This window comes from Phocoena phocoena, chromosome 13 (assembly GCF_963924675.1).
Source record: "Phocoena phocoena chromosome 13, mPhoPho1.1, whole genome shotgun sequence".
Taxonomy (NCBI): domain Eukaryota; kingdom Metazoa; phylum Chordata; class Mammalia; order Artiodactyla; family Phocoenidae; genus Phocoena; species Phocoena phocoena.
Window position 1 is genome coordinate 39,613,023 of NC_089231.1, and position 24,027 is coordinate 39,637,049.

Here is a 24,027-nt window from a genome sequence, read left to right on the forward strand (position 1 = left end):
TAAGTCGGCCTGTTTGCAGCAGAGTGAAATGGGGGTGCATCAGTTACTAGAATCTGGTGACCCAGAGGCAAAGGCAGTTTAGTTTGACCTAAAGCTCCCCAGGGAGATTCAGATTCCATTCCTATCAGCACAGCCACTGCCAGAAAAGTAGCACAGGCCTCAGAGACTAGCCACAGCCAACCGGCTGCCCACACCCAAGGTCAATGCTACCCAAGTGATGAGAGAACTAAAACAGATGCTCAATTCAAGGAGACTCCAGCCGAGGCACACATGCCAGGGACTTGATGGCACTATCGCTGAAGGAACTTCCTGCAACTTCCCGGTTTCTCAGAATACCTGAGCTTCTCCTGCAATAATGTCTACGGCCTTGGGGAAAAGATCTGGTGTAACCAAATACCACAGAACCAAGTCTGTTGCTTCTAAACCCGTGTGTTTCAGTCCTGTCCCTGTCTCTCAAGAAAATATTTTTATAAAAATAACATATAAAGTCTTCGTAATGTAAGAACAAGTGCTTACATTATTTTATTGAGTGGCATGGAGCCAAAGGCTTGAAGACTTTTTCTTGCAATCAACAGCAGAATTGATGCCCCCAAATATTCCTCCACTCAAATTAGAACTAAACTATGATTTCAGTCAAGAGTAGAAAACATACATTGGACAATGCAGCAGAAGCAGAGATTAGGGGCCCCCCAGCAGCTGCCCCAGGATAAGCTTCCTCTTGGTAAGCTTCTGAAACTGTGAGACTCAGCCCATGCTCTGCCTGGGGAATGAAGAGGATTTGGACCAGTCATCAGCTAGTAAAAGGAGAGTACAGAAGCTCGAAGTCCAAGAGAGCTGGTTGCCACTACATTCATCTCCAGATGCATTCCGGTCTCCCTTAGGAGATGGTGGTGGTGAAAAGCTAAACTCTGAAGCCAAGTTACTTAGCCTCTGTGAGCCTCAGCTTCCTTGTCTGCAACACAGGATAATACTGTGCTTGTGGTGTCATATCTAAGAAACGAAGACTTACTCCTATTTTCTTCTAAGAGTTTTACAGTTTTAGCTTTTCCCCCTCAGGTCAGCTCCCAGCTCCTACGCTGTCTCTCCTGCTGTCTCTCCTCCTCAGCCCCACGTTCTCCCCTTGACCTATCTCCACCTGCCTCCACCCCACTACTCTTCTGCTTCCTCTCTCCCCAAGGACACCACAAATCTCCCCTTACTACACCCCTGGCCTTGCCTGGGTACTGTCACAACTTGATTTCTCCATGGCATGCTGTTCTTAACTGCCCCTTCTTTGAAATTTTCTCCTTGCTGAGGCAGACATTGCCAGTTACCCACCGATATGCATTTCCCCCTTTTGTCTTATAAAGAGAACCTGATTTTGTTTGGGGTGACAGTGTACCCACCTAAAACTATATTTTCCAGTCTCCCCGGCTACCAAGAGTGGCCACATGACACAGTTCTCTTCAGTGAACTGCAGATGGAAATTGCTGGTGGAGGTTCTGGAAAAACTCTCTAAAGGGGGCAGACCCATCTGGCACCAACATCTGTTCTTCACTCTTCCCATCTAAGGCAGGGACCTTATACCCTTAGTAATAAAGGTAGAGGGTTGGCTGGACACAAGCCCAAAACTCATGGTATAATCATGGACCTAAGTTCTGGGCAATGGCATGTGACTGAAAGCTATGTGCACACAGAATGGACATTCACCCCCTATGTCCACTTCCTTCTTCCTGGCAGCTGGGATGCAGATGAGAAGGGAAAAGGTAAAGCAATCACTCTGGACCCAGAGATGGAATTCTCATTTTCAGGACGGTATGGCTGCTCTACCAGTCCAAGGAAAGTTGTCTATATTTTGACTCTTACACAACAAAGAAATTTTTACCTTTATATTTAAACTCCACAATTTGGAATCTATCGGTTACAACAGAGAAAACTATACCCTAACCAACACATGACTTCCTGCCCTGATGAGATGCTAGAGGGAGAGCAGCCATACTGTAACTATGATGAAGCATGAAAGATGAAAGCTACATCATCAGGATGGCGGAGTAGAAAGGTAAAAGAAGGCTGGGTTCCTAAGAGCATCTTGTAATCAACATATTGTCTTCAAAACGGCCTAATTATCTACCTCTTTTTTTAAACAGACTTCATTTTTTCAGAGAAGTTTTAGGTTTTCAACTCCCTTCCTCCAAGGGGTCACCTCCAGTCTCTCTGGTCCTTGATGTTTCTCACCTGAGTGCCAGGCCAATATTTCTCACCTGTCCACCTTGCACCTTGAGCGTGGCTTGACATAACCTTAGAATAACATGTATAAACCTCTTCTCCCCCTCCCCAAACTGCCCCCCGTAACCTCACTACTTCTCTAAGTGGTCCACCGTCCACACACTACCCACCTAATGGCATGTGTCCATTTTATCCTCCTGTTTGTCTCTGCTCAACTAATATCACATCTCCAGATTCCCCCAATGGTCCGGGCCCCAGTCCACCCGCCTTCCTCAGCCACCAGGTTCAGACCCATTAGGTCACTCCCTTCCCCCATCACAGTGGGCCACACTGACTGCAGCCTCCCTGTTCAAGGTTCTGTCCCCTCACCCCGCCCTCCCTGTTACTGGAGGAGTTCTGTGAGGGCTCCTTCTTTGCAGGCCAGTCCTCTTCTGACTCCTACCCATACCATAAAGCCAAGCACCCACGTGGGCTCCACTGCTCCTACTTGACTCCATCTTTGTCCTGTCATACAATCTGGCATTTGAAGGAACTTAGAGCCATGCCAATTCCACTGTCCACTCAGCACGGAAGCTCATCTGTCTTGTCTGAGCATTCCTAAGCGGCTTTCCCCCAGGGTATTTGAAGGCACTGGCCTAGCACTGACCCGGAGCAGGTGTGCAGGGGCCTCTGGGCTGCTCTGCTAAGCTCAGCACTGAACCACCCCCCTGCCCCACAGGGCACCTTTTGTCTGAAAAGGGCCAGTTCTCTCATCCACCGTGACCGGAGCAGGGCTCGGTGGTCGGCAGTGTGAGCCTTGCACTGAGAAGATGGGAGACCCTTAATCCTTCGATGATTTGCCCAAAGAGCCTCAGACAACAACACACCTGTGCTCTCAGCTGCAGATAATCACTTACAAGGAAAAGTGGGGGGAAACCCTTCCCTGCGTCCCATCCACACCCTAACCAGAATCTCTCTTTTGTCCAGGTTTTTTGTTTGTTGTTCAGTTTGGTTCTCTGAGTTCAGTTGGTTTGTAGATTTAGGTTTAAAATGTATTTTAGGTGATTTCCCATTCTACCAGGTCCAGATGCAGAGGAAACCAGACAGAGATGTGACTGGATGAGGTTAACTATTGTATCAGACAGTAAGAAGGGAAAACGACTTCTTACTCCTTCAAACTTGACATCTGGAATGTAGAGAACTCTTTGAGAATCTGATGAAAGGCTCTGAAACCCCTCTCCACCCCAAAACCCTGCCTATCCACAAACTGCAGAAATCTCAGGGGTTCTTGCCCCCCGACACACACACATGGATCCTCGGCGCTCATGAGCTGCAGGCTGAGAAGTTAGGTGTCTAAGAATCAAACCAGAGCTCTCCCCAAACCCTTTCGTCCCTCCAAGCACATCCACTGCAAGGCTGGCGGGGTCGACGCCCACCTGCCCCTGCGAATGGGCTTCCTCACAGCCCTTCCCATGTCCAGGCTTCACATCCTTCATCTCTGAGCCACAAGCCTCCCACTGTGGCTCCACCCACCCCACTCCACAGGTTTTCATCTGACTTTCCCCACCTCTACCTAACGCAGTGGGGACAGGAATGGGGGTGGCGGCATGAGGAAGATCAGAGATAAGCACTGTCTCAGCGCTGACCCTCTAGCGCAGGCCCGAGGGGAGTCAAGCCGAGGAAATGGTGAGCGCCCTGAGGTACTCCAGGTCAGGAGCACCTGGGGATGCGTACACCCCGTCCAACAACCACACTGGTCCTCACAGCATCCCTGAAGGTCCGTGCTTCTCAGGCCCACTCTGAGCTCTACCACACCTCAACCTACTGTCCTTGCTACCTTTGCAAAGCCCCACTCTGTCACCTTCAGAGCTAACCTCTAACCCCACTTCTCTGTGACAGTTCCCTGTGCTCCAGTTTCCTTTCAGAGGCAGTGAGGGTGGGACTAAGCAGAAAGGTCAGGGGTGGGGGGTTGGGGAGGTAGAATCTGGCCCAGCTCTGCCCTGTGGGTAAGTCTCCAACCTAAAGTCTCTCAACTAAAGTCTCTCAACTAAAACAATGAGATCTCCCAGTGATGGACCTGCATAGACCCCATCCCAGGTCTAAAATCTGGTGATTCCCATTTCAGTGTATCATCTCAAATTCTGACCGTAATTATAGTAAGGGCTACTAGTTTGGGGTTTGTATTACATGCTGGGAACCAGCTTAATGTTTTAGATGCATTTTACCTATTTACATTTAGATAAAATCATCACATTTTACCTTGCAACAACCCAAGGAGGCAGTATTATGAGTATATTACCCCACTTACAAGGAAACTGAGGTTTGGAGAGGTGAAGTAACATCCCCATGGCCACACAGCCATAGGACTAACTGCAAAGCCCATGTCCCTAACCACTGTGCAGCGCTGCTCTCTGCTACGCTCTGCTTGGGCAACAGAGACCCTGGTGGGATCCCTGCTCATACAAGGAGGGAAATGGGCTTGGTTAATATTGTCCTCATTTTGAAAATAAATTTTATAAACTCCCATCAGAGGTAAAGTGGCTTGCCCAATGTCCCACGATGGCAGGGTCGGGAATAATAACCCAGGCGCTTTGGCTTCCGCTGTACCCTGCTGTGTCTGCTAACTTCGCTGGCTTTGGAAGGCAATAAACAGACCTGGCTCTACTCTGCTAGCATAATAATTGCTTTGTCCTTCTACTTTTGAAGGTCTTTCTCCTCTTCTCCAACTAGCTATAGTCTGAGTGATCCTTCTAAACAAGGGGTAAGTTAAATTTTAGTCTGGCATAAAAGAGCAGCGTACTGGACAAGAACAAAGAAACCAACTCCTCCACAAGGAAAACGGACTCAGAACACACTGTACCAACACCACCACCATCTCCATACAGCCTGCCACCCATCTTCATGAGATGGCCACAACATGAGCAGGTATTTTCCTATAATTTACACAAAAACATCAAGAAAAAGAATGGTTTCATTTGCCCTTTTCATTCCTCGACAGGGCAATCCTTAACTAGGAAGAAATTATAGTTTAACTCCCATTCGAGGGAGACATGAGTTCTCAAGTACACGGACTTTGCCAAGTGCCACGCTTCTAGGAGAGGACCTAGGAGGGATACTCAGTGCAAGTGACACCGCAGACGTGCCCAGACACCTGCCACCTGTGCGGGAAACCTCCATCGGCAGGCTGCTTCCAGCCAGCTCCCAGTAACTTGCCATGTGCCACCAGTGCTCAGTGCTGGTAAATGACCTGGGGATCGCTAGGGTGACCCAGCAATGCCGGGACAGCACCATCCTGGCGTGTCTTCTGCAACCCAGGCCAGGGACGGGGGATCTCCCCACCAGAGATCAGTAGAGGTAGATTCTTCACATTCTTCCGGACACAGAAGAATATCACCCTGAGTATGTTCCAGAGGACAAAGGGTGGGTCCCACAAATGAAGACTATTTCAAAGTCTGGGGTGAGTTTGGGACACAGCAGTCAAACGTGCGGCTACCCGACATCGTTTGGGTCACCTTCCCCTGTTTGCAGTTTCCCACATCGTGAGTCCTGCCATCTCATCTTGCCATAATTCGTTTCCCCAGCATCCCGTGCTGTTGGAAATGTGGTGCAGAAATGTGATCAAGGCTGCATCTGTCAGATGAACCCATGGCTGGCCAGGTGATAGTTCAGAAGGGAACAAAGTGAGAAGGAATGCCCCAGGATCTACTCCAGGGAGCTTGCAGCGGGCTCCCTGGCACTTCAGGAACGGCTGCAAAGGGACTTCCAGCATCTGGACACTGGAGTTGACAGTGCGAGCTGTAGTGTCAGGGCCAGGTGATGGAGCAACCCTGCGGTGGGTGCTACTCCAGCTAGAGCCAGTGTGTCAGCCTGGAACTGAGGATGTCCTTGCAGGAACCAACCGTATGTCCCCACCGGTACGTATGTACATCTTCAGGAGAACCTGAAATGCCATTTCCCAGAAGCTCCTGGGACGCAGGAGGATCACAGACTTGGGAACCAGTCACACCTGTGTTCGAACGTGGCTCCACCATCTACCGGCTCTGCCTCCCTGGACGTGTGATTTAACTCCTGGCCCTCGGTAGTTTCAAATGAAAAATGGAGATGATAAAATCCAATTCCATGTTTGTGATATTAACAGAATGAACTATTAAACAAACATACTGTGAAATAAGGTGCCTGACACAGTGGGTGGCATAGCAGGTGCTCCATAAAGCTTTATATTCTTCCACTCTTAACTCTTGATATTGTTATCTAATATATTAACACTTTTTTCCTAAGCTGCCATCTCCAAACCAGTCAAGTTTTGATAAGAAAGAAAAAATATCAAACAGGTCATGGTCTTCAAGCACAACACCACTAGAGACATTTTTCAAATTGGCAGTGATCTACTCATAACACTCCTGGGATCTGTTTGATCAATGAGACATGAAGTCATCCCATTAGACTGTCATCCAGCCTGAATGCTGACATGTTAAATAAAAGGATGTCATTGTCAAATACTTTGTAAAAACTACAGCAATGGATTTCCTCAAATCTATCAGTCTTATAATGACAGTTTTTTAAATGATGATGAGTAGAATCTGATGTGACTTAATAATGATACGCTTCACGTGTGTACAGCCTATGGCAGTTTCCAGGGTCTTTGTGGCCCTTGGAACCATTCAGGAGACAGGAGGGGCATCCTCAGAGAACCTGCTTGGTTCCTACCAAGGTCCCTGGTCTTGGTGCTCAAGTTCATGCCATTCAGGAATACATTCTGGGACCCTGCCATTCACCTGGCTACCAGTGCTCACTAAGTGCCTATAACATGCTGAGAAAACACTAGGCTGGATATTCAGACAGGCCCAGTTCTGACCTAGCAGAGTTTCAGTAGCAAAAAAGAGGGACAATTAAGGGAGAAAAGACCATAAGTTGTGATGGGTGTTAAAGCAGGGGAAACTCAGGAAGTCATCGGTACACACTGGTGTCAGGTAGGAAACAAACACTAAGAAGCTTCCCATTTTTCCTCCTTTTTATGAGCCATTCATGAAAAATCAGCAGTCTCAGATAATATTCATCTGACTGTAATATATTTTTAAGTCAGGCAAGGTAGCTTCAAAACAAATTTTGGGGAGGTCCTTGGACACCGATGAAGATGGCTGGGCATTATTTGGAAAGGAACAGGGAGCCTCTGAAGGTGTCTAAGGAGGAAGGCGATAAAATCAGAGATAAACTTGGCTCTAGATGAATGAGGAATAGAAAGGGAGGTGGGGGGCCCCCATGCAAACAGTATTTCAATAATCTAGGAAATATATAACAGTAGGGCTTCCCTGGTGGCACAGTGGTTGAGAGTCCGCCTGCCGATGCAGGGGATGCGGGTTCGTGCCCCGGTCCAGGAGGATCCCACGTGCCGCGGAGCAGCTGGGCCCGTGAGCCATGGCCGCTGAGCCTGCGCGTCCAGAGCCTGTGCTCCGCAACGGGAGAGGCCACAGCAGTGAGAGGCCCATGTACCGCAAAAACAAAAACAAAAACAAACAAACAAAATATATATATATAACAGTATCTTACAAATATTAATGTCTTGGTTAGGGCAAATTTGCCATGGTTATGTAATATGTTAACATCATGGGAAGCTGGGTAAAGTGTATTTGGGAAATATCAGTGCTTTATTTTCAATTCTTCTGGAAGTTAAAAATCATCTCAACGTGAAAAGTTTAAAAAATCTGGAAAAGGATAAAACAATTAGTAGAAAAAAATCATCTAATAAATAGGGGAATGGCTAAGCGTATGACAATATTCCTACAGTGGTTTTGCTTTCTGTACACATCTCTGATTTTTTATGTGGACTGCTTTATTCAGACTCACAGCAATCAGAAATATTAAGCAATCCTATATGTAAGCTAAAAGTAACTTGATGTTAATTAACATAATTAAGAATTATTTTCTCCACAGTAGTGAGTTCAAAAGATGATACAGTATAAAATGATCTGCAGAGGCATCTGCCAAGATAACTTAATATCCAGTCGTTGATCGTTAAAAACAATATATAAAACAGCTGTCAATCCACTAAAATCTGGAAAGTACTAATTTAAGTATATTTGGTTTAAAAGAAAAACCAGACTATTAAATACCATGTGCTTAATTAAACCACACCAGAAATTTTCCTACTCCTGAGTAGCCTTATCAAGAAGAGCTACTCAAATTCAGAAGGGTCTGCAGTTACTACCGGTGAATCACTTGCACCTCCCTTCTTTCTGTGTGACTGTGAGTGAAGACAAGGTCAAAGCTATGGTGGTTTCTCCAAGATCTTTTAAGGCCTCAATGAACCCCCATTTCATGGAAAGTTGGGACCAGCTGGGAGGGACAGTTGTCGCTCTTACCCAGTGTCATCCTGGAAGCCTTCTAACTCGTCCCGTTGCTCGGCCAGGGTGGCCTCCAAGTCCAGGTAGGTGCCGTTGTGGGAGAGCTGCAGCGTGCAGTCATCTAGCTGCAAGAGAAAGAGTCTGTTATGCCCAGCCTGCTCCTGGGATGGGGATCTGTACAGGGAAATCACATCAGGTTGCCCTCATGTGTTTTTTAAAATCCAGCATTATTCTGAAATGTGGATCCTAACTGGAAGAAGTAGCATGTTCATGCAAATAGATTGGAAGCAAACCGCAAAACAGGTAGACAGAAATGGCACCTACTAAGGGAGTGATATTGACAGGGCGCCTAATACGTGGACAGGGGAGAGAAGTACCAGGCCCTGGGCTAATGCCACTTTCCACTCTGAGGGGCCCAGGGGAAGCCATGGATTTGGGGAGTGGAAACCAAGATGCCGATGGGACCACTGATTGAGAGACACAGAGTTTAAAAGGCAAATCTGGTGGAGAAAACATGCTGTTTCCTTTGACTCAGTGAGAAGCCTACTTATTCAGAGTCTATGGTCATACCTGGGCCATTATAATTAATAGTCGCTCAATAAACATTTTTACAATTGAACAAAAAGAAACATTATCCATCTGAATGACAATACATCCAAATTACAACATACCAAAGAGGACCTTAGGTCTCTTTGTTACTAGCCTCATTTTTCGAAAACTTATTTAACAAATCTTATATATTGTTAATTACATCCCATTCATAATTCTAAGCACTTTACATATGTTACATCATTTGATTCTCACACAAACTCTTCACTTCTTTTGTTATCCCCATTTTACAATGAGGAAACTGAGGCACAGAGAGAGACTAAGTTACCTGCCCAATGTCACATCTGATAAATAGTGGAGCTGGGATTTGGATATAGGTGATTTCAGTCCAGGTCATGCTCTTGACCACTATGCTTTGCATCTTCTCTAAGGCCAGAGACCTTCTAAGGACTTGAAAATATGCTTTCAAAACACAACTATGTCATCTGAGTGTTCTGGTGTGGCCAAGGTAACGCCACATATTTACCAACCCCATTCCCTTTTCCCCCTGGGAACACAGACCACACATCCCAGGCCTGTAGTTGGGCTACTGCCATGTAACTGAGTGCTGACCACTGGAATATCAGTGAAAGGAAAGAAAGGTCCCAACCAGCCTGGCCATAACACCCCTGCAGAACCATCCACCTTTCTTCTCGTGCCTGTGGCTAGATGCAGAGGAGCCAGAGAAGACTCCCAAGTCTGGAAACCGACAGACCCTGGACAGAAACAGCTCAGGTTCCTGAATCACTGCATGGAAGAGAGCATTCTGCTGCCTAGCCTCCACTGACCCATCCTGGACAGTGACAAGAGCAAGACGTGAGCCTTTGTGGCATTACATGACATTTAGAAAAACCAATACACTTAAAACTACAGGAAAGTAATTTTATCAAAGATTAACATTATGAGGAAATCCAAGTGTATAACTTCATGCTTCGTTTCTCAGGCTGTAAGGACGGCTCCGATTATTCATCCACTTGGGTGAGTTAAGGCTCTTATTCCAAAATGCCAGGAGATTGAGGAAAAGTGGAGGCAAATATGTGGCCACTTCAAAACATCTAGGTAAAGGCCTGATAATCCTCCTGGTGTAAGTGAGATTTCAAACAAGGAATTAGTCTCCTTTGATAGAAAAGCTTTGCTTATTATCCTCAACAAGAGAAACGCAGACTGTCAACTTGTCCAGAATCAGCATCTATAACAAGCTGCTAATTCTTGCAGAAACCCCGCAGTTCCGTGTTTCTGGTTATCCTCAACAGAATGAAAGGAATTTGTTCTTTATTATTTGTAAGAAATAGTTAAATCACTTGAAGGGGTTAATCCTATTTGATTCACTTGTTTTATTTCTCTAATAACAAACTATTAAAGGTGTGCTGGTGAGGGTCAGCATTCCTGACTGGCATTTTACAGATGGATCATCCCATCTGAGAAAGCAGAGACCAAACTGGCCAAACTCACTGTGCTGTGGTACGAGAGGTGTGCCCAGGGTTTGGGGGCAACACACAGGGGAGCTGGCTTCCCTGCCTGCGGAAGCAGCAGACAGGAAGGATTTCCTGCAGAAGGCGTCTCCTGGGCTAAGGGTCTCCTGCGGCCTGAAATCAGACTTTTATCATTGCTAGGTGGAAAATTCCACTGGAAACGGAACCCGTTACCATGTACACTGGACCATGTGTAAGTAGAGCTGTAATCACTGCAGCTCATTCTTGCTTTTAACTCCTATTGACATTTTCGACTAATAAAGCTTACGTGGTCCGTTCTGTTGATAGTATCAACACTTCTGCTCATTTTTAATCCCACATATAATCAACAGACTAGCAGATGAGGATAATGAAAGCCCTTTAAGCCATAACAATTTCTTTTGTCTCCATCCCTGGAAATGTGTGAGTCCAAAGAAAGTCCAAAGACAGAAGCTTTTGGATAAAAAGTTTCTGCTTCCCCACTAGGGGGTCGAAGGCATTCTGAGGCTGTGGTCCACACTCAGGCCAGACAGAGAGAACCGAGTCCAAGAGGAAGTACTGCTGTGGTGTAGAGAGGCAGGATGTGCATGTGTATGTGGTATATATATTCCACCATGGGCCCGTTTCAAGCTACCACCGTGAAGTCACTGAGCGTGGAGCTAAAAAAAGTTACACAGCAGCTCACCAGCGTATAGCGTTTTTATCATACAGATCCAGGAGATGTAAGTAACCTCCCAAGCATAGGTAGCAGAAAAATGTAATGAAACAATCAGGCAGTGACGTGTTTTGAGTATTTTTTTTTATTGAAGTACAGCTGATTTACAATGTTGTGTTAGCTTAGGTGTAGAGCAAAGTGATTCAGTTATACATATATATGTACATATATTTGAATATTTTTTACCTTTGTTTCTCTTTTTTAACTGTTTATTTTTATAAATATCTGTTTTTTGGGTTTTTTAATTTTGAATTGTTTATTTTTATAAATATCTGGGGTTTTTTTAACATCTTTATTGGAGTATAATTGCTTTACAATGGTGTGCTAGCTTGTGCTTTACAACAAAATGAATCAGCTATACATATCCATATACCTCCTTTACCTTTGTTTCTAATGTAACTTTTATCCGTTATACATTTATGCAGGATAATTTAACTTTTAATAATGGCTATATTGAACAAAATTCCTGAGACTTATTGATCAGCCCTTTCGAGCCACCCAGGCCAGCCCCAGCACACGCTGCTTCTGGCCCTCCTGGGTCATGAACTTGAGGTGCCTCAAGGGGAGACTAGCAGGGAGCAGACGGAAGCCTGAGCGACCCTGTCCCGGGCTTTCAGCCCTCACCACCCCCCAGCCCTACGCTCTTCTTGGAGCAGAGGTGGATCACTGGGGCCAGCAGATACAGCCCCATCCTTACTGGCAGCCGTGTTTATTTTCCACATCATCTCCACCCTTAGCTTCTGATTTGATCCCCAGCCGCTGGGGCGAATATCTGGTTTGCCTCACCGCTCACCCTGGCGCGCCAAGCATCTGCCTCCACATGCCACCGGCGGCCCCAAATCACAGCAGGAAGCCCTACCGTGTCCCCAGCCTGCTGACCACAGAATCCCAAAACCTTAGCAGAACTGCCTGTTCTCATCATCCCTCTCCTCACAGCCAGGGCATCATTAACTATGCCACTTCCATAGTTCAATTTTAACAAAATTATATGTCAGGCCCGGGCTGGGCACCAAGGAACACACAGACGCTTCCTTCCCTCAAAGATCATTTTGTCAAGAAAGTATGACACACCAATAGAACACAAGAGAATAAAAAGTCATTTAAGCCAGCCGTCAAAATGTGTGAAAGTTCATCCTCAGTTATATTCCTTCTGCTATAATTAGCAGCCTCAGCCTCCTGAGACCCAAGCATCCTCCATAAAACGGCCCCATTCCCCTGCCAGGAGAAAGGCTCCCTTGACTTCCTAAGCCAGGTGTCACAACCCTACCTCCCTAATTAACAGTTGGGCAATTTGTACAAGTCCTTCAACTAAAAGAGAAACGATGACTCTGTGCCTTTTAACCCCTCAGGAGGTGTGGGGGGATCCTCAAGTATGCCTATAGGAAGGGGGCAAGGTCAGACACTGACCCCCTTAGCAAGCCAGGGCATGTGGGCACGAAGGGGTCCCAGCAACACAGGCAGCCCGTAAAGACACCAAACAAACAAACACACACTGCCCGCTCCGTTCCACAACATGAGCCCTGCCATCATTACACCCCAGACACACACGATTAATATTTAAACCATCACATGAGCCAAAGAGTAGGAATACAGGGCTATTTGGCTGGACTGACACACAAAAAGTAAAATTCCCTCAGCACTTTGGGGTCCGGCTTTAGGTATCATTGTTAGAAACAAATTGATAGGTACATGCCAAGTGCAGTCTTCAATCTTGTCAGGGACAACTAAGTAACAGTTATGAAAGAACGCAACAACAGTGTGAACAGGCAGCGAGTGGCGGTTCATTCCAATCTGTTTATTAGAAAGGTTTGGACAGAACTGTCCAGACTCTGCCTACAGAGTGAAGGACTCAGACACCTCCCTGCCAGACCAGTTCCTGATGGGAACCTCAATTCCTACTGACACGGAGGCAACCTGATCCCCTCCCTGGGCCTTTCATGTCAAATGTCTTGCCGAATGACTTAAGGGCCCTGGAATTTCCTGACTCCAGTGATTTTCGTGTCAACCCTCATACCCTGGGAGCACGTCCCCTGCACTGCTTTCTTGGCCCTGGGTTCGGTGGCCAGGACACCGCCAGGCACTTCAGGACATAAGACAAAGCCAGAAGTCCTGCGGAAGATAACGTGGCAGGACGATCACAGGAGAGCGGTTAGGGTAGGTGAAGGGCAGTGAGAGTGGTGTGGCTGAAGGACCAGGTTGCAGGCCCTGAACCTGTAGCCAGGAATCGGGGAGGGGGGGGCGGGGGGGGGGACAGGGTGCTGGGGAGGAGGTCAGTCACAGAGCCACATGAGAGACCCTTCCAAATACTTTGATATTTTGTGCCACTCCCCCGGGTCAAAACAAACCATTAAACGGGCCCTCGATCTCTGGGGACATGGAAAGAGCCCTCCACTCCTGGCAGACAGCCTGCACAAGGTCACTCGTTTTCCTGACAGTTCCTACAAAGACAGTGCATTCAAAAGGAAATGGCAGACTCACCATCCTGGGGAGGAACAATATCTGAAACAAGGCTGATGTCACGCCTCAACTTATACATTCTTTTCTTTCCTTAATCCGGTGAAGTGGCGTGTTTCTGGGTGGTTTAATGATTATCTGGGTTTGGCAGCAGGTCTAGAATAATCCTTAGTCTAGGCAATAAAGTTCTGTGGAACTCTGAAATAGATTTGCACGGAACTGTCCCATAAATATACATGAGGTCTATCCGTTAAGCTCATTTTGGTAAGAGTTCAGAAGTGGGAAAATATATGCTGATTTTTAAAAGAAAAAACCTAAAATAAATGCCATTTGCTTATGTCATTTCATGGGTTCCTCCCATCCCTCCATCCACATCCCTTGCATGTAATTTTTGCAGCTCCCTCCATCAAGAGGTGGATTCTTTCTCTGCTCCTGGAATCTGGGCCGGCCTGTGTCTAGCTCTGGCCAACATGGCAGCAAATGTGACACAACAGAGACTTGAGAGGCACTTCCTCACTAGGGCCGGGCTCTCCTGCTGCTCTTGGAACTCTGTCACCACACGAAGAAGCCTGGGTTAGCCAGCCTCCAGGGTACCTGGTCGCTCCCGCTGCCCCTGCCAACAGCCTGCCAACTGCCACCCGCCGAGCGAGGCCAATCTGGGTCACCAAGCCTCCAGATGAGCCACCAGCTGATGACAGACACAGGAGGGAGCCAGCAGTCATGAGCCAAACTGGCCCAAACCAGAACTGCCCAGCAGACCCACAGATTTGTGGGCCACTTTTCATGGTTGCTGCTTGAAGTCAATCTCCACTTCCCCTGAGCCTGCCTCCTCCACCCACAGCAGACAGGCGGCCCCCCAGGGGTTGCAATTTCACACTCAAAGTGCTCCGTACCTGGATCAGCGGTGGGTGAGAGGCTCACCCACCAAGGTGCCGCTGAACACACTATGACACTGCCAGCTCGGGGCAGGAATGCCAGCACCATGCCCAGCCCTCAGACGCCACAGAGCATACGTGCCTGGCTCTGCCCCGGCCAGAGACCAAGCCCCACCAGGGACAGAGGCCAGCAGCAGTTGCTGGGTAGAAAGGCCTGGAGCCCCAGGGAGCTGGGGAGCAGCCAGCGGCAAAGCCCTCCCGTGGACGCAAGGAGGCAGCAGCAGGTGAAACCCCGCATGAGTTGTGGCTCTAAGCCCTCGGAGCATGTTCCATTGTCCCATCATACAAAATGCACATTCAAAGGTTAAAAAAGTATGAAGATTTTCAAAATAGCACCTGCAAGTGCAGGGCCCACACTGGCCCCGCTCCTGGCTCGGAAGTGAAGCCCTGCTGTGGGCCCCATCTTGCTCCAGGGCCGGGTTCACTGTGGGCACCCTGAGTGCCCCCAATCCAGGCTCATCCCGCTCGCAGAGCAGCACACAGGCCATGAGCGCGTCAGACGGTCAGTTCTAAGAGAGCTACGCCATATCCTCCTCCAATCGTGCTCTGGTCGCTAGGCAGTCATGTAGCTTATGGCTTCCCTCAACTTGGTGGTTCCTTCTAAAGGCAGCAGGACTACAGACTGGACTTAGCTGACAAGCAAAATGAGTCAGGAAAGAGAGCTTTCCAACAAGCAGGGCCGCATGTCCCTTTCACAATTCTTAATAAAACCTTCATAAAACCCTGGCTCAGCCATTCAAGCTTTTGTGGGCTTCGGTTGCCCCATATCCCATAAGTGCCACTGCCAAGGGACAAGGTGGAGGGCACACACGCCGGGGATGCCCTCTGCCATTTCCTAAGACGGGCAGTGAGGACATGGTGCTCATTTCGTCATGCTTCAAACTATACACACCATCCACATTCATCCCCTTCATATGTATTAACACGCTTCACAATAAAAAGTGAACAGTTTCTTACAAAGGTGTGATTTTACATATTTTAAAAATAAAAGTAACACTTGGTCAGTTTCCTTACGAAAAAGACCAAATGAAACTGACTCACATGATATCAGAAGAAATCGGTCCTGTTGGCTAACCTCAACAAATTATATTTAAACTTCTAAATCTCTAGGGGCCCATTTAGCCTCTTCGGAACAACGAATATATCATGGTACTTAATAAATGTTTTAGGGTCAAATACAAGGATATTTTTGAAGATCTAGCATATATGGGTTATGAAAAAATATGAATGTATTTACTTTGAAAGCGGTTGGATTTTACTTCCTCAGGAACCTTTAACAAGTTATGTTGTTTATGGCCAGCAACCTCAGTGAGAGAAGCAATGTCCTGAAATTGATTTAGGCAGTTTCCAAATCAAGCCCCACACTTCTATTTAAGTCAACAAAATCGCACAGCTCACCAACCAAAGGCAAGGACCTCTGCCAAATTCTACAAGAAAGACAAAAGGCAAGTTTCCTCCCATTAAGACCTTAAACTGAGTGGGTGTGATAATCTGGGAAATATTTGGATTATTTTAAAGGGCCTTTCTATCATTAAATAAATAACCAAAAATGCATTAAATTTCTCTCTTGAAAAGGCTGGACTATATTTACTTGCGTTTACACGTACCTTTTTCCATTTCCTATTTCTTTTCAGTCAAGTTGAAAAACAGTGTCAGCACCAAGTTTCAGCGTTATCATTAATCTATTATCATTCACTCATTCAGATGAATAATGCTTTCCTGTCCACCTTCTCTGTGCCAGGCACTGTGCTATGTCCTAGCATGACAGACCAGGCTTCAGGGCTGTGGACAGGACCAACCACCAAACAGGGAAATAAGGGCAAGGAGTTAGTCACCTTTGCTATTTCTGTTCTTATTTTCACTGGGGAAGGAGTGCAGGGATCAGGGAGCTGAAGTATGATGGATATAAAAGCCCTGACACAGAAGGAGTATGAGTAGTTGAGATACTAAAAGAAGGCAGGCCAAGGGCTCCGGAGAGGGAGTCTTCCTGGCCACAGCAGATTGTAGACTTGATTCTAAGGCAACGAGAAGTCGTGAAATTGGTTGTAAACAGATGCATGCAGGATCAGCTTTGCAGTATGAGAAGGGGGAAGACAAATGAAGAGGCCACTGCAAGAATGGGGGGGGGGCGATTTGAAGGTGTCTTGGACAATAGTGGAAGCAGTGGAAATGGAGAGAAAAGAAGAGAGAGGGGTAATACAGGGAAAGAGGGGAAGGGAAGAAGGAAAAGTCAGAATGACTTGGTGATTGATAAGATGTGGAGGCACCCTTGCTTGAGAGTGCCTTGATTCAGCAAATTAATAAATGGTGTTACCATTTACCAACATGGGAAACATAGAAAAAGTTGTTGGCGGCAGTGAGATAGGATAAAATTGGGATTTTTGTTTTTAAGATGTTATGTCTATAACAAGTGGAGGTGTTGAATAGAGAAACAGAGTTGTGGGTTTGGGCATGAATAAAAAACATGGCGGTTGAAGTCCCACAAGTGCACTGGTGAACTTAAAGACAGCAGCTAACTTTTTGTGGCTTGAGGATCTGCAGTGGTGCCCGCTTTTTCATTCCTTAGAGTGGAAATTCGTGCTTTCCCTTTTTTTTCTCTAATAGAGGTCCTTTATTCACTGATCAGTCTTTTCAAAGAACCAACTTTTTTTTTAACATCTTTATAGGAGTATAATTGCTTTACAATGGTGTCTTAGTTTCTGCTTTATAACAAAGTGAATCAGTTATACATATACATATGTTCCCATAACTCCTCCCTCTTGCATCTCCCTCCCTCCTACCCTCTCTAACCCACCCATCCAGGTGGTCACAAAGCACCGAGCTGATCTCCCTGTGCTATGCGGCTGCTTCCCACTAGCTATCTAGTTTACGTTTGGTAGTGTATATATGTCCATGCCACTCTCTCGCTTTGTCACAGCTCACCCTTCCCCCTCCCCATATCCTCAAGTCCATTCTCTAGTAGGTCTGTGTCTTTATTCCTGTCTTACACCTAGGTTCTTCATAACATATTTTTTTCTTAAATTCCATACATATGTGTTAGCATACAGTATTTGTCTTTCTCTTTCTGACTTACTTCACTGTGTATGACAGGCTCTAGGTCCATCCACCTCACTACAAATAACTCAATTTCGTTTCTTTTTATGGCTGAGTAATATTCCATTGTATATATGTGCCACATCTTCTTTATCCATTCATCTGATGATGGACACTTAGGTTGTTTCCATCTCCTGGCTATTGTAAATAGAGCTGCAATGAACATTTTGGTACATGACTCTTTTTGAATTATGGCTTTCTCAGGGTATATGCCCAATAGTGGGATTGCTGGGTCATATGGTAGTTCTATTTGTAGTTTTTTAAGGAACCTCCATACTGTTATCCATAGTGGCTGTACCAATTCACATTCCCACCAGCAGTGCAAGAGTGTTCCCTTTTCTCCACACCCTCTCCAGCATTTACTGTTTCTAGATTTTTTGGTGATGGCCATTCTGACTGGTGTGAGATGATATCTCATTGTAGTTTTGATTTGCATTTCTCTAATGATTAATGATGTTGAGCATTCTCTCATGTGTTTGTTGGCAATCGGTATATCTTCTTTGGAGAAATGTCTATTTAGGTCTTCTGCCCATTTTTGGATTGGGTTGTTTGTTTTTTTGTTATTGAGCTGCATGAGCTGCTTGTAAATTTTAGAGATTAATCCTTTGTCAGTTGCTTCATTTGCAAATATTTTCTCCCATTCTGAGGGTTGTCTTTTGGTCTTGTTTATGGTTTCCTTTGCTGTGCAAAAGCTCTGAAGTTTCATTAGGTCCCATTTGTTTATGTTTGTTTTTATTTCCATTTCTCTAGGAGGTGGGTCAAAAAGGATCTTGCTGTGATTTATGTCATAGAGTGTTCTGCCTATGTTTTCCTCTAAGAGTTTGATAATTTCTGGCCTTACATTTGGTCTTTAATCCATTTTGAGCTTATTTTTGTGTATGGTGTTAGGGAGTACCTGTACCTGTCCAGTTTTCCCAGCACCACTTATTGAAGAGGCTGTCCTTTCTCCACTGTACATTCCTGCCTCCTTTATCAAAGATAAGGTGACCATTTGTGTGTGGGTTTATCTCTGGGCTTTCTATCCTGTTCCATTGATCTATCTTTCTGGTTTTGTGCCAGTACCATACTGTCTTGATTACTTTAGCTTTGTAGTATAGTCTGAAGTCAGGGAGCCTGATTCCTCCAGCTCCGTTTTTCGTTCTCAAGACTGCTTTTGGCTATTCGGGGTATTTTGTGTTTCCATACAAATTGTGAAATTTTTTGTTCTACTTCTGTGAAAAATGCCAGTGGTAGTTCGATAGGGATTGCATTGAATCTGTAGATTGCTTTGGGTAGTAGAGTCATTTTCACAATGTTGATTCTTCCAATCCAAGAACATGGTATATCTCTCCATCTATCTGTATCATCTTTAATTTCTTTCATCAGTGTCTTATAATTTTCTGCATACAGGTCTTTTATCTCCCTAGGTAGGTTTATTAAGTTTGCTTTCTATCTCATTAGTTTCTGTTATCTTTGCTATTTCCTTCCTTCCACATTCTTTGTGTTTAGTATGCTGGTTTCTTCTACTGTATAAAATCATAAGCTTTTCACTCTTTCTTCCTTTCAGTCATGTGCATTTAAGACTATAATTTTCCTCTAAGTAAGGTTTACCTACAGACCACAAGATCTGATATGTCATATTTTCATTATCTTCAGTCCAAAATATTTTCTAAATTCCACTGGGATTTCTTTGACCCATGGGTTATTTAGAAGTGTATTATATAATTTCCAAATATTTAGGAATTTTCTAGCATCTTTTTTAATGTTGATTTCTAGCTTCATTTCACTATGGCCAGAAAATATACTCTGTATGATTTCAATCCTTTAAAATTTCTTTTTGTAATTTTCTTGAAGTATAGTTGGTTTACAGTGTTGTGTTTACTTTCTGCTGTATAGCAAAGTGACTCAGCTATATATATATATATATATATATATATATATATATATATATATATTCTTCTCATAGTCTTTTCCATTTTGGTTTATCACAGGATACTGAATACAGTTCCCTGTGCTATACAGTAGGAACCTGAAATTTCTTGAAACTTATTTTATGGCCCAGTAAATGCCAAGGAAGTGTACTCAACAGCTGCAGTGTTTGTTAAGAGAGATTCTCAAATCTCCTCTATCCGTATTGCTCTTAATCTGCTTATTCTATAGAAAAGTATATTAATCTCCCACCACAACTGTACATTCTTCTATTTTTCCTTTTAATTCTGTCAATATTTGATTGACTGATTGATTTATACTTCTTACTGAAAATATAATTTCCTACTCTTTTAGCACCACAGGATTTCTTCTTATCTCTAGTAATGTTTCTTGCCTTAGAGGTTATGTCATCTGTTACTAGTATGACCACACCACTGGGTTAGAGCTGCATGGCTTATCTTCTTCCAGTTTTTTACTTATAATATCTGGTACCCATATATTTAAGATGTATCTCTTGTAATTAGAATATAGTTTTTTTATCCAATCTTGACAATCTTAGTTTTTTAATAAAAGTATTTAATGAAGTCTGTTAACTCTAAAGTGATTGCTATTGTTTGGGTTCAAATCTACATGTTCAGTATTTGACCTACATTTGACCTCCATTCTAATTTCCTTTTTTCTCCTTTCTTGGCATCTTTTGGTTTAATCTGCTATTCTTTATTATTCCATATTTCCTTTCTATTTCTTTATGTTATTCTATTTATTCCTAGTACATATTCTTTTATTAATTCTTTCAGTAATTCACCCTTGAGATAATCACATGGCTTCCTGACTCAGCAGAACCTACTACGAATGAATGTTATCACTTCCCAGAAAAGGTAAGGGCAATAGACCACTTTAATATGGCCTATAACTTTTGACATATTGAGAAGTGTATTCTGGACCCTATGACATAGTATTGTTTTGGCAGTCAATATTCATTTAAATTTACACACATATTTACTTTGGTCTCTGTACTTCATTCCTTCCTGTGTTTCTGTGCTTCTGTGATAATTTCCTTCTGCCTGAAGAACCGTCTTTAGTATTTCTTTAGCGAGAGTGCATTGGCAACAAATTTTCTCAGTTCCTATTTTCTAGAAACATGTTTGTTTCACGTCCTTTTTTTTTGTAACAGCTTTTTTGAGATATAATTCACACACCATGTAATTCACCCACTTGGAGTGTACAATTCCCTAGCTTATATATTCAGAGTTGCCCATCCATCACCACAATAAATTTTAGAACATTTCCACCACCCCAAAAAGAAACCATGTACCCATTGGTAGTAACTCCTCATTCCCACAAACACACCCCCTCTATACCTAGAAAGCACTAATCTATTTTCTGTCTCTATAGATTTGCCTATTCAAAACATTTTATATAAATGGAATCACATAATAGTCTTTTGTGACTAGCTTATTTCAATTCGTATGAAGTTGTCAAGGTTCTTCCATACTATAGCATTTATCAGTACTTCATTCCCTTTATTGCTAAATAATATTCCATTACATGGATATACCACATTTGATTTATCCATTTATCAGCTGACGGACACTGGGTTGTTTCCACTTTTGGGCTATTATGAAGAATACTACTATGAACATTTGTGTACAAGTTTTTACATAGACATATATTTTCATTTCTCTTGGGTATGTACCTAGGAGAAGAACTGCTGGGTCACATGACCTCTATATTTAATATTTTAAGGAACTGCCAGACTGTTTTCCAAAGAGGCTGCACCATTTTACATTCCCACCAGCAATGCATGAGGGTTCCAATTTCTCCAAAACTTCACCAGTGCTTGTTTCTTTGTTTTTTATTATAGCCATCTTAATAAATTTGAGTTGGTATTTCATGGTTTCAATTTGCATTTACCTGATGGCTAATGATTGTGAGCATCTCTTCATATATTTGTTGGTCATTTCTGTATCGTCTGTGGAGAAACTGCTACATAAATTCTGTGTCCGTTTTTAAATTGGGTGATTTGTCATTTTGTTGTTGAGCTGTAAGAATCCCTTACATATTGCAGATACAAGTCCTTTATTGGTTATATGACTTGCAAAAATATTCTCCCAAACTATGAGCTGTCTTTTCACTTTCTCAGTGGTGTCCTTTGAAGCACAAAAGCTTTCAATTTTGATGAAGTACAATTTATCTATTTTTCCCTTCGTTGTTTGTGCTTTCTGTATCATATCCCCTTTACTTTAAAGGATATTTTTGAAGGATACAGAATTCTAAATTAGCAGTTATTTGCTTGGAGTACAGGCATACCTTGGAGACATTGCAGGTTAGGTTCCAGACCACTACAATAAAGCGAATATTGCAATAAAGTAAGTCACATGAATTTTTTGGTTTCTCAGTGCATGTAAAACTTATGTTTATACTATACTGTAGTCTAAGTGTGCAATAGTATTACGTCTGAAAAAAAATGTACACACCTTATTTAAAACATACTTTATTGCTAAAAAAAATACTCACCATCATGGGACAATGCAAGGTTGTCACAAACCTTCAATTTGTAAAAAAAAAAAAACAACACAGTATCGGGACTTCCCCGGTGGTCCAGTGGTAAAGAATCCCCCTTCCAATGCAGGGGACGCAGGTTCGATCCCTGGTTGGGGAACTAAGATCCCACATGCCACAGGGCAACTAAGCCCACGCGCCACAACTACTGAGCTCGTGCACCTCAACGTGAAAGCCCACGTGCTGCAAACTACAGAGCCCACATGCCCTGGAGCCTGCGCGCCACAACTAGAGAGAGAAAACCCACACGCCACAACTGAAGAGAAGCCTGCATGCCGCAACTAGAGAGAAACCCAAGCAGACCGTGCCGTAAGGAAAAGATCCCTCATGCCTCAACAAAGCTCCCGTGTGCCACAACTAAGACCCAACACAGCCAAGAAAAATGAGGAAAATAAATAAATATTTTTTAAAAACCCAACAACACAGTATCTGTGAAGTACAATAAGATGAAGTGCAAAAAAATGATGTATGCCTATACTCACCAACTGTAACTCCACTGTCTTCTAGCCTACATCATTTCAGTTGAAACATCAGCTGCCAGTATTACTGTTGTTGTTTTGAAGATAATCTATTTTTCTCAGGCTTCATTTAATATTTTGTCTTTAATTTCCATCAGTTTTACTATGAAATGCTTATGTGTGGTTTACCTGTATTTATCCTGCCTGGGGTTTATAGCACTTCGTGAACTTGTGGCTGATGTCATTTGTTAACTTTAGAAAATCTTGGCCATTATCTCTTCAAATATTGCTTCTGCCCATTCTCCTTTTTCTCCCATTCTAGGGCTCCAATACATATGTTTTAGACCATGACCCATATGCCTATCATGCTCTTTTATGCATTTTCCATTTTTTTGCTCTCCATATATCTTAATATCTTCTACTGACCTACATTCCACATCATTAATTTTCTCTTCCTCTGTGTCTAATCTTCAGAGTGAACCCACCTACTCCATTCTTAATTTTTTGTATTTTTCATTTCTACATTTCCATTTGCTTCTTTAATTTTATATATATATATATATATATATATATATATATATATATATATCCATCCCTGTTTTGTTTTGTTTAAATTCTCCATCTTGCCTCTTTCGTTGAATGTATTTCTCATAACAGTTTTAGAGATTATATCTGGTAACTGTAGTATCTGGATCACCTATAGGTATTTCTATGGTTTCCCCCAATCCTTGGTCATGTCTCTGGATATGCCAGGCACATTTTATTGAATACAATCATTGTTTACAAGAAAAATTTTCAAGGCTCTAGGTAATAGCTTCCCTGCAGAGAGGATTTTCCTTTAGCTTCTGACAAACTGTAGATCACCTTAATCCAATTAATGACAGAGCTCACTCAAAACTAGGTTTCAGTCTTTGTATGCCTGGCCTGTTTTCAGTTAACACTGACTTCTAGGGTGTAATCTTTAGGGGGTCCTAACTGAATGCATGGAGATCCATCCATCCCATGCATTGGGATCCATCTATCTTGGTGAGCTCTGATCTCTGTTTTTTTCTCCCCAGCACTATGAAACTGAGAGTAGCTTCGCTTAACTTCTCAGCCTCCTCACAGTCACTTTCTGCTTACCTCCGTAGTCTCTGCACCTGCCATTGATGAACTGGTATATGCACCGAGGTGAAAAGAACTAAGAATGTCAGACTCATTGAGTATGACCTCCGTAAGCCTCCCTCCACTCTGGGATCTTGGCTTCCCAAGTCCTGCTGCCTGGGAACTCTCTAGTGCCTTCAAAGACATGTTTCTTGTCCTTTGTCTACCTTATCTGGGTGTTCTGGGTAGAAGTAT

The 24,027-nt window shown here is 43.9% G+C and overlaps 1 protein-coding gene across 2 annotated transcripts in view; it reads right to left on the bottom strand.

Moving 5' to 3' along the window:
• FHOD3 (formin homology 2 domain containing 3) overlaps window positions 1–24,027 on the bottom strand; it is a 494,793-nt gene that overhangs the window by 425,766 nt on the left and 45,000 nt on the right. For both annotated transcript variants that reach the window (XM_065890566.1, XM_065890567.1), the window contains exon 2: window positions 8,544–8,650. In XM_065890566.1, coding sequence (XP_065746638.1) covers window positions 8,544–8,650 — 107 coding nt within the window. The remainder of the gene's footprint in view (window positions 1–8,543; window positions 8,651–24,027) is intronic.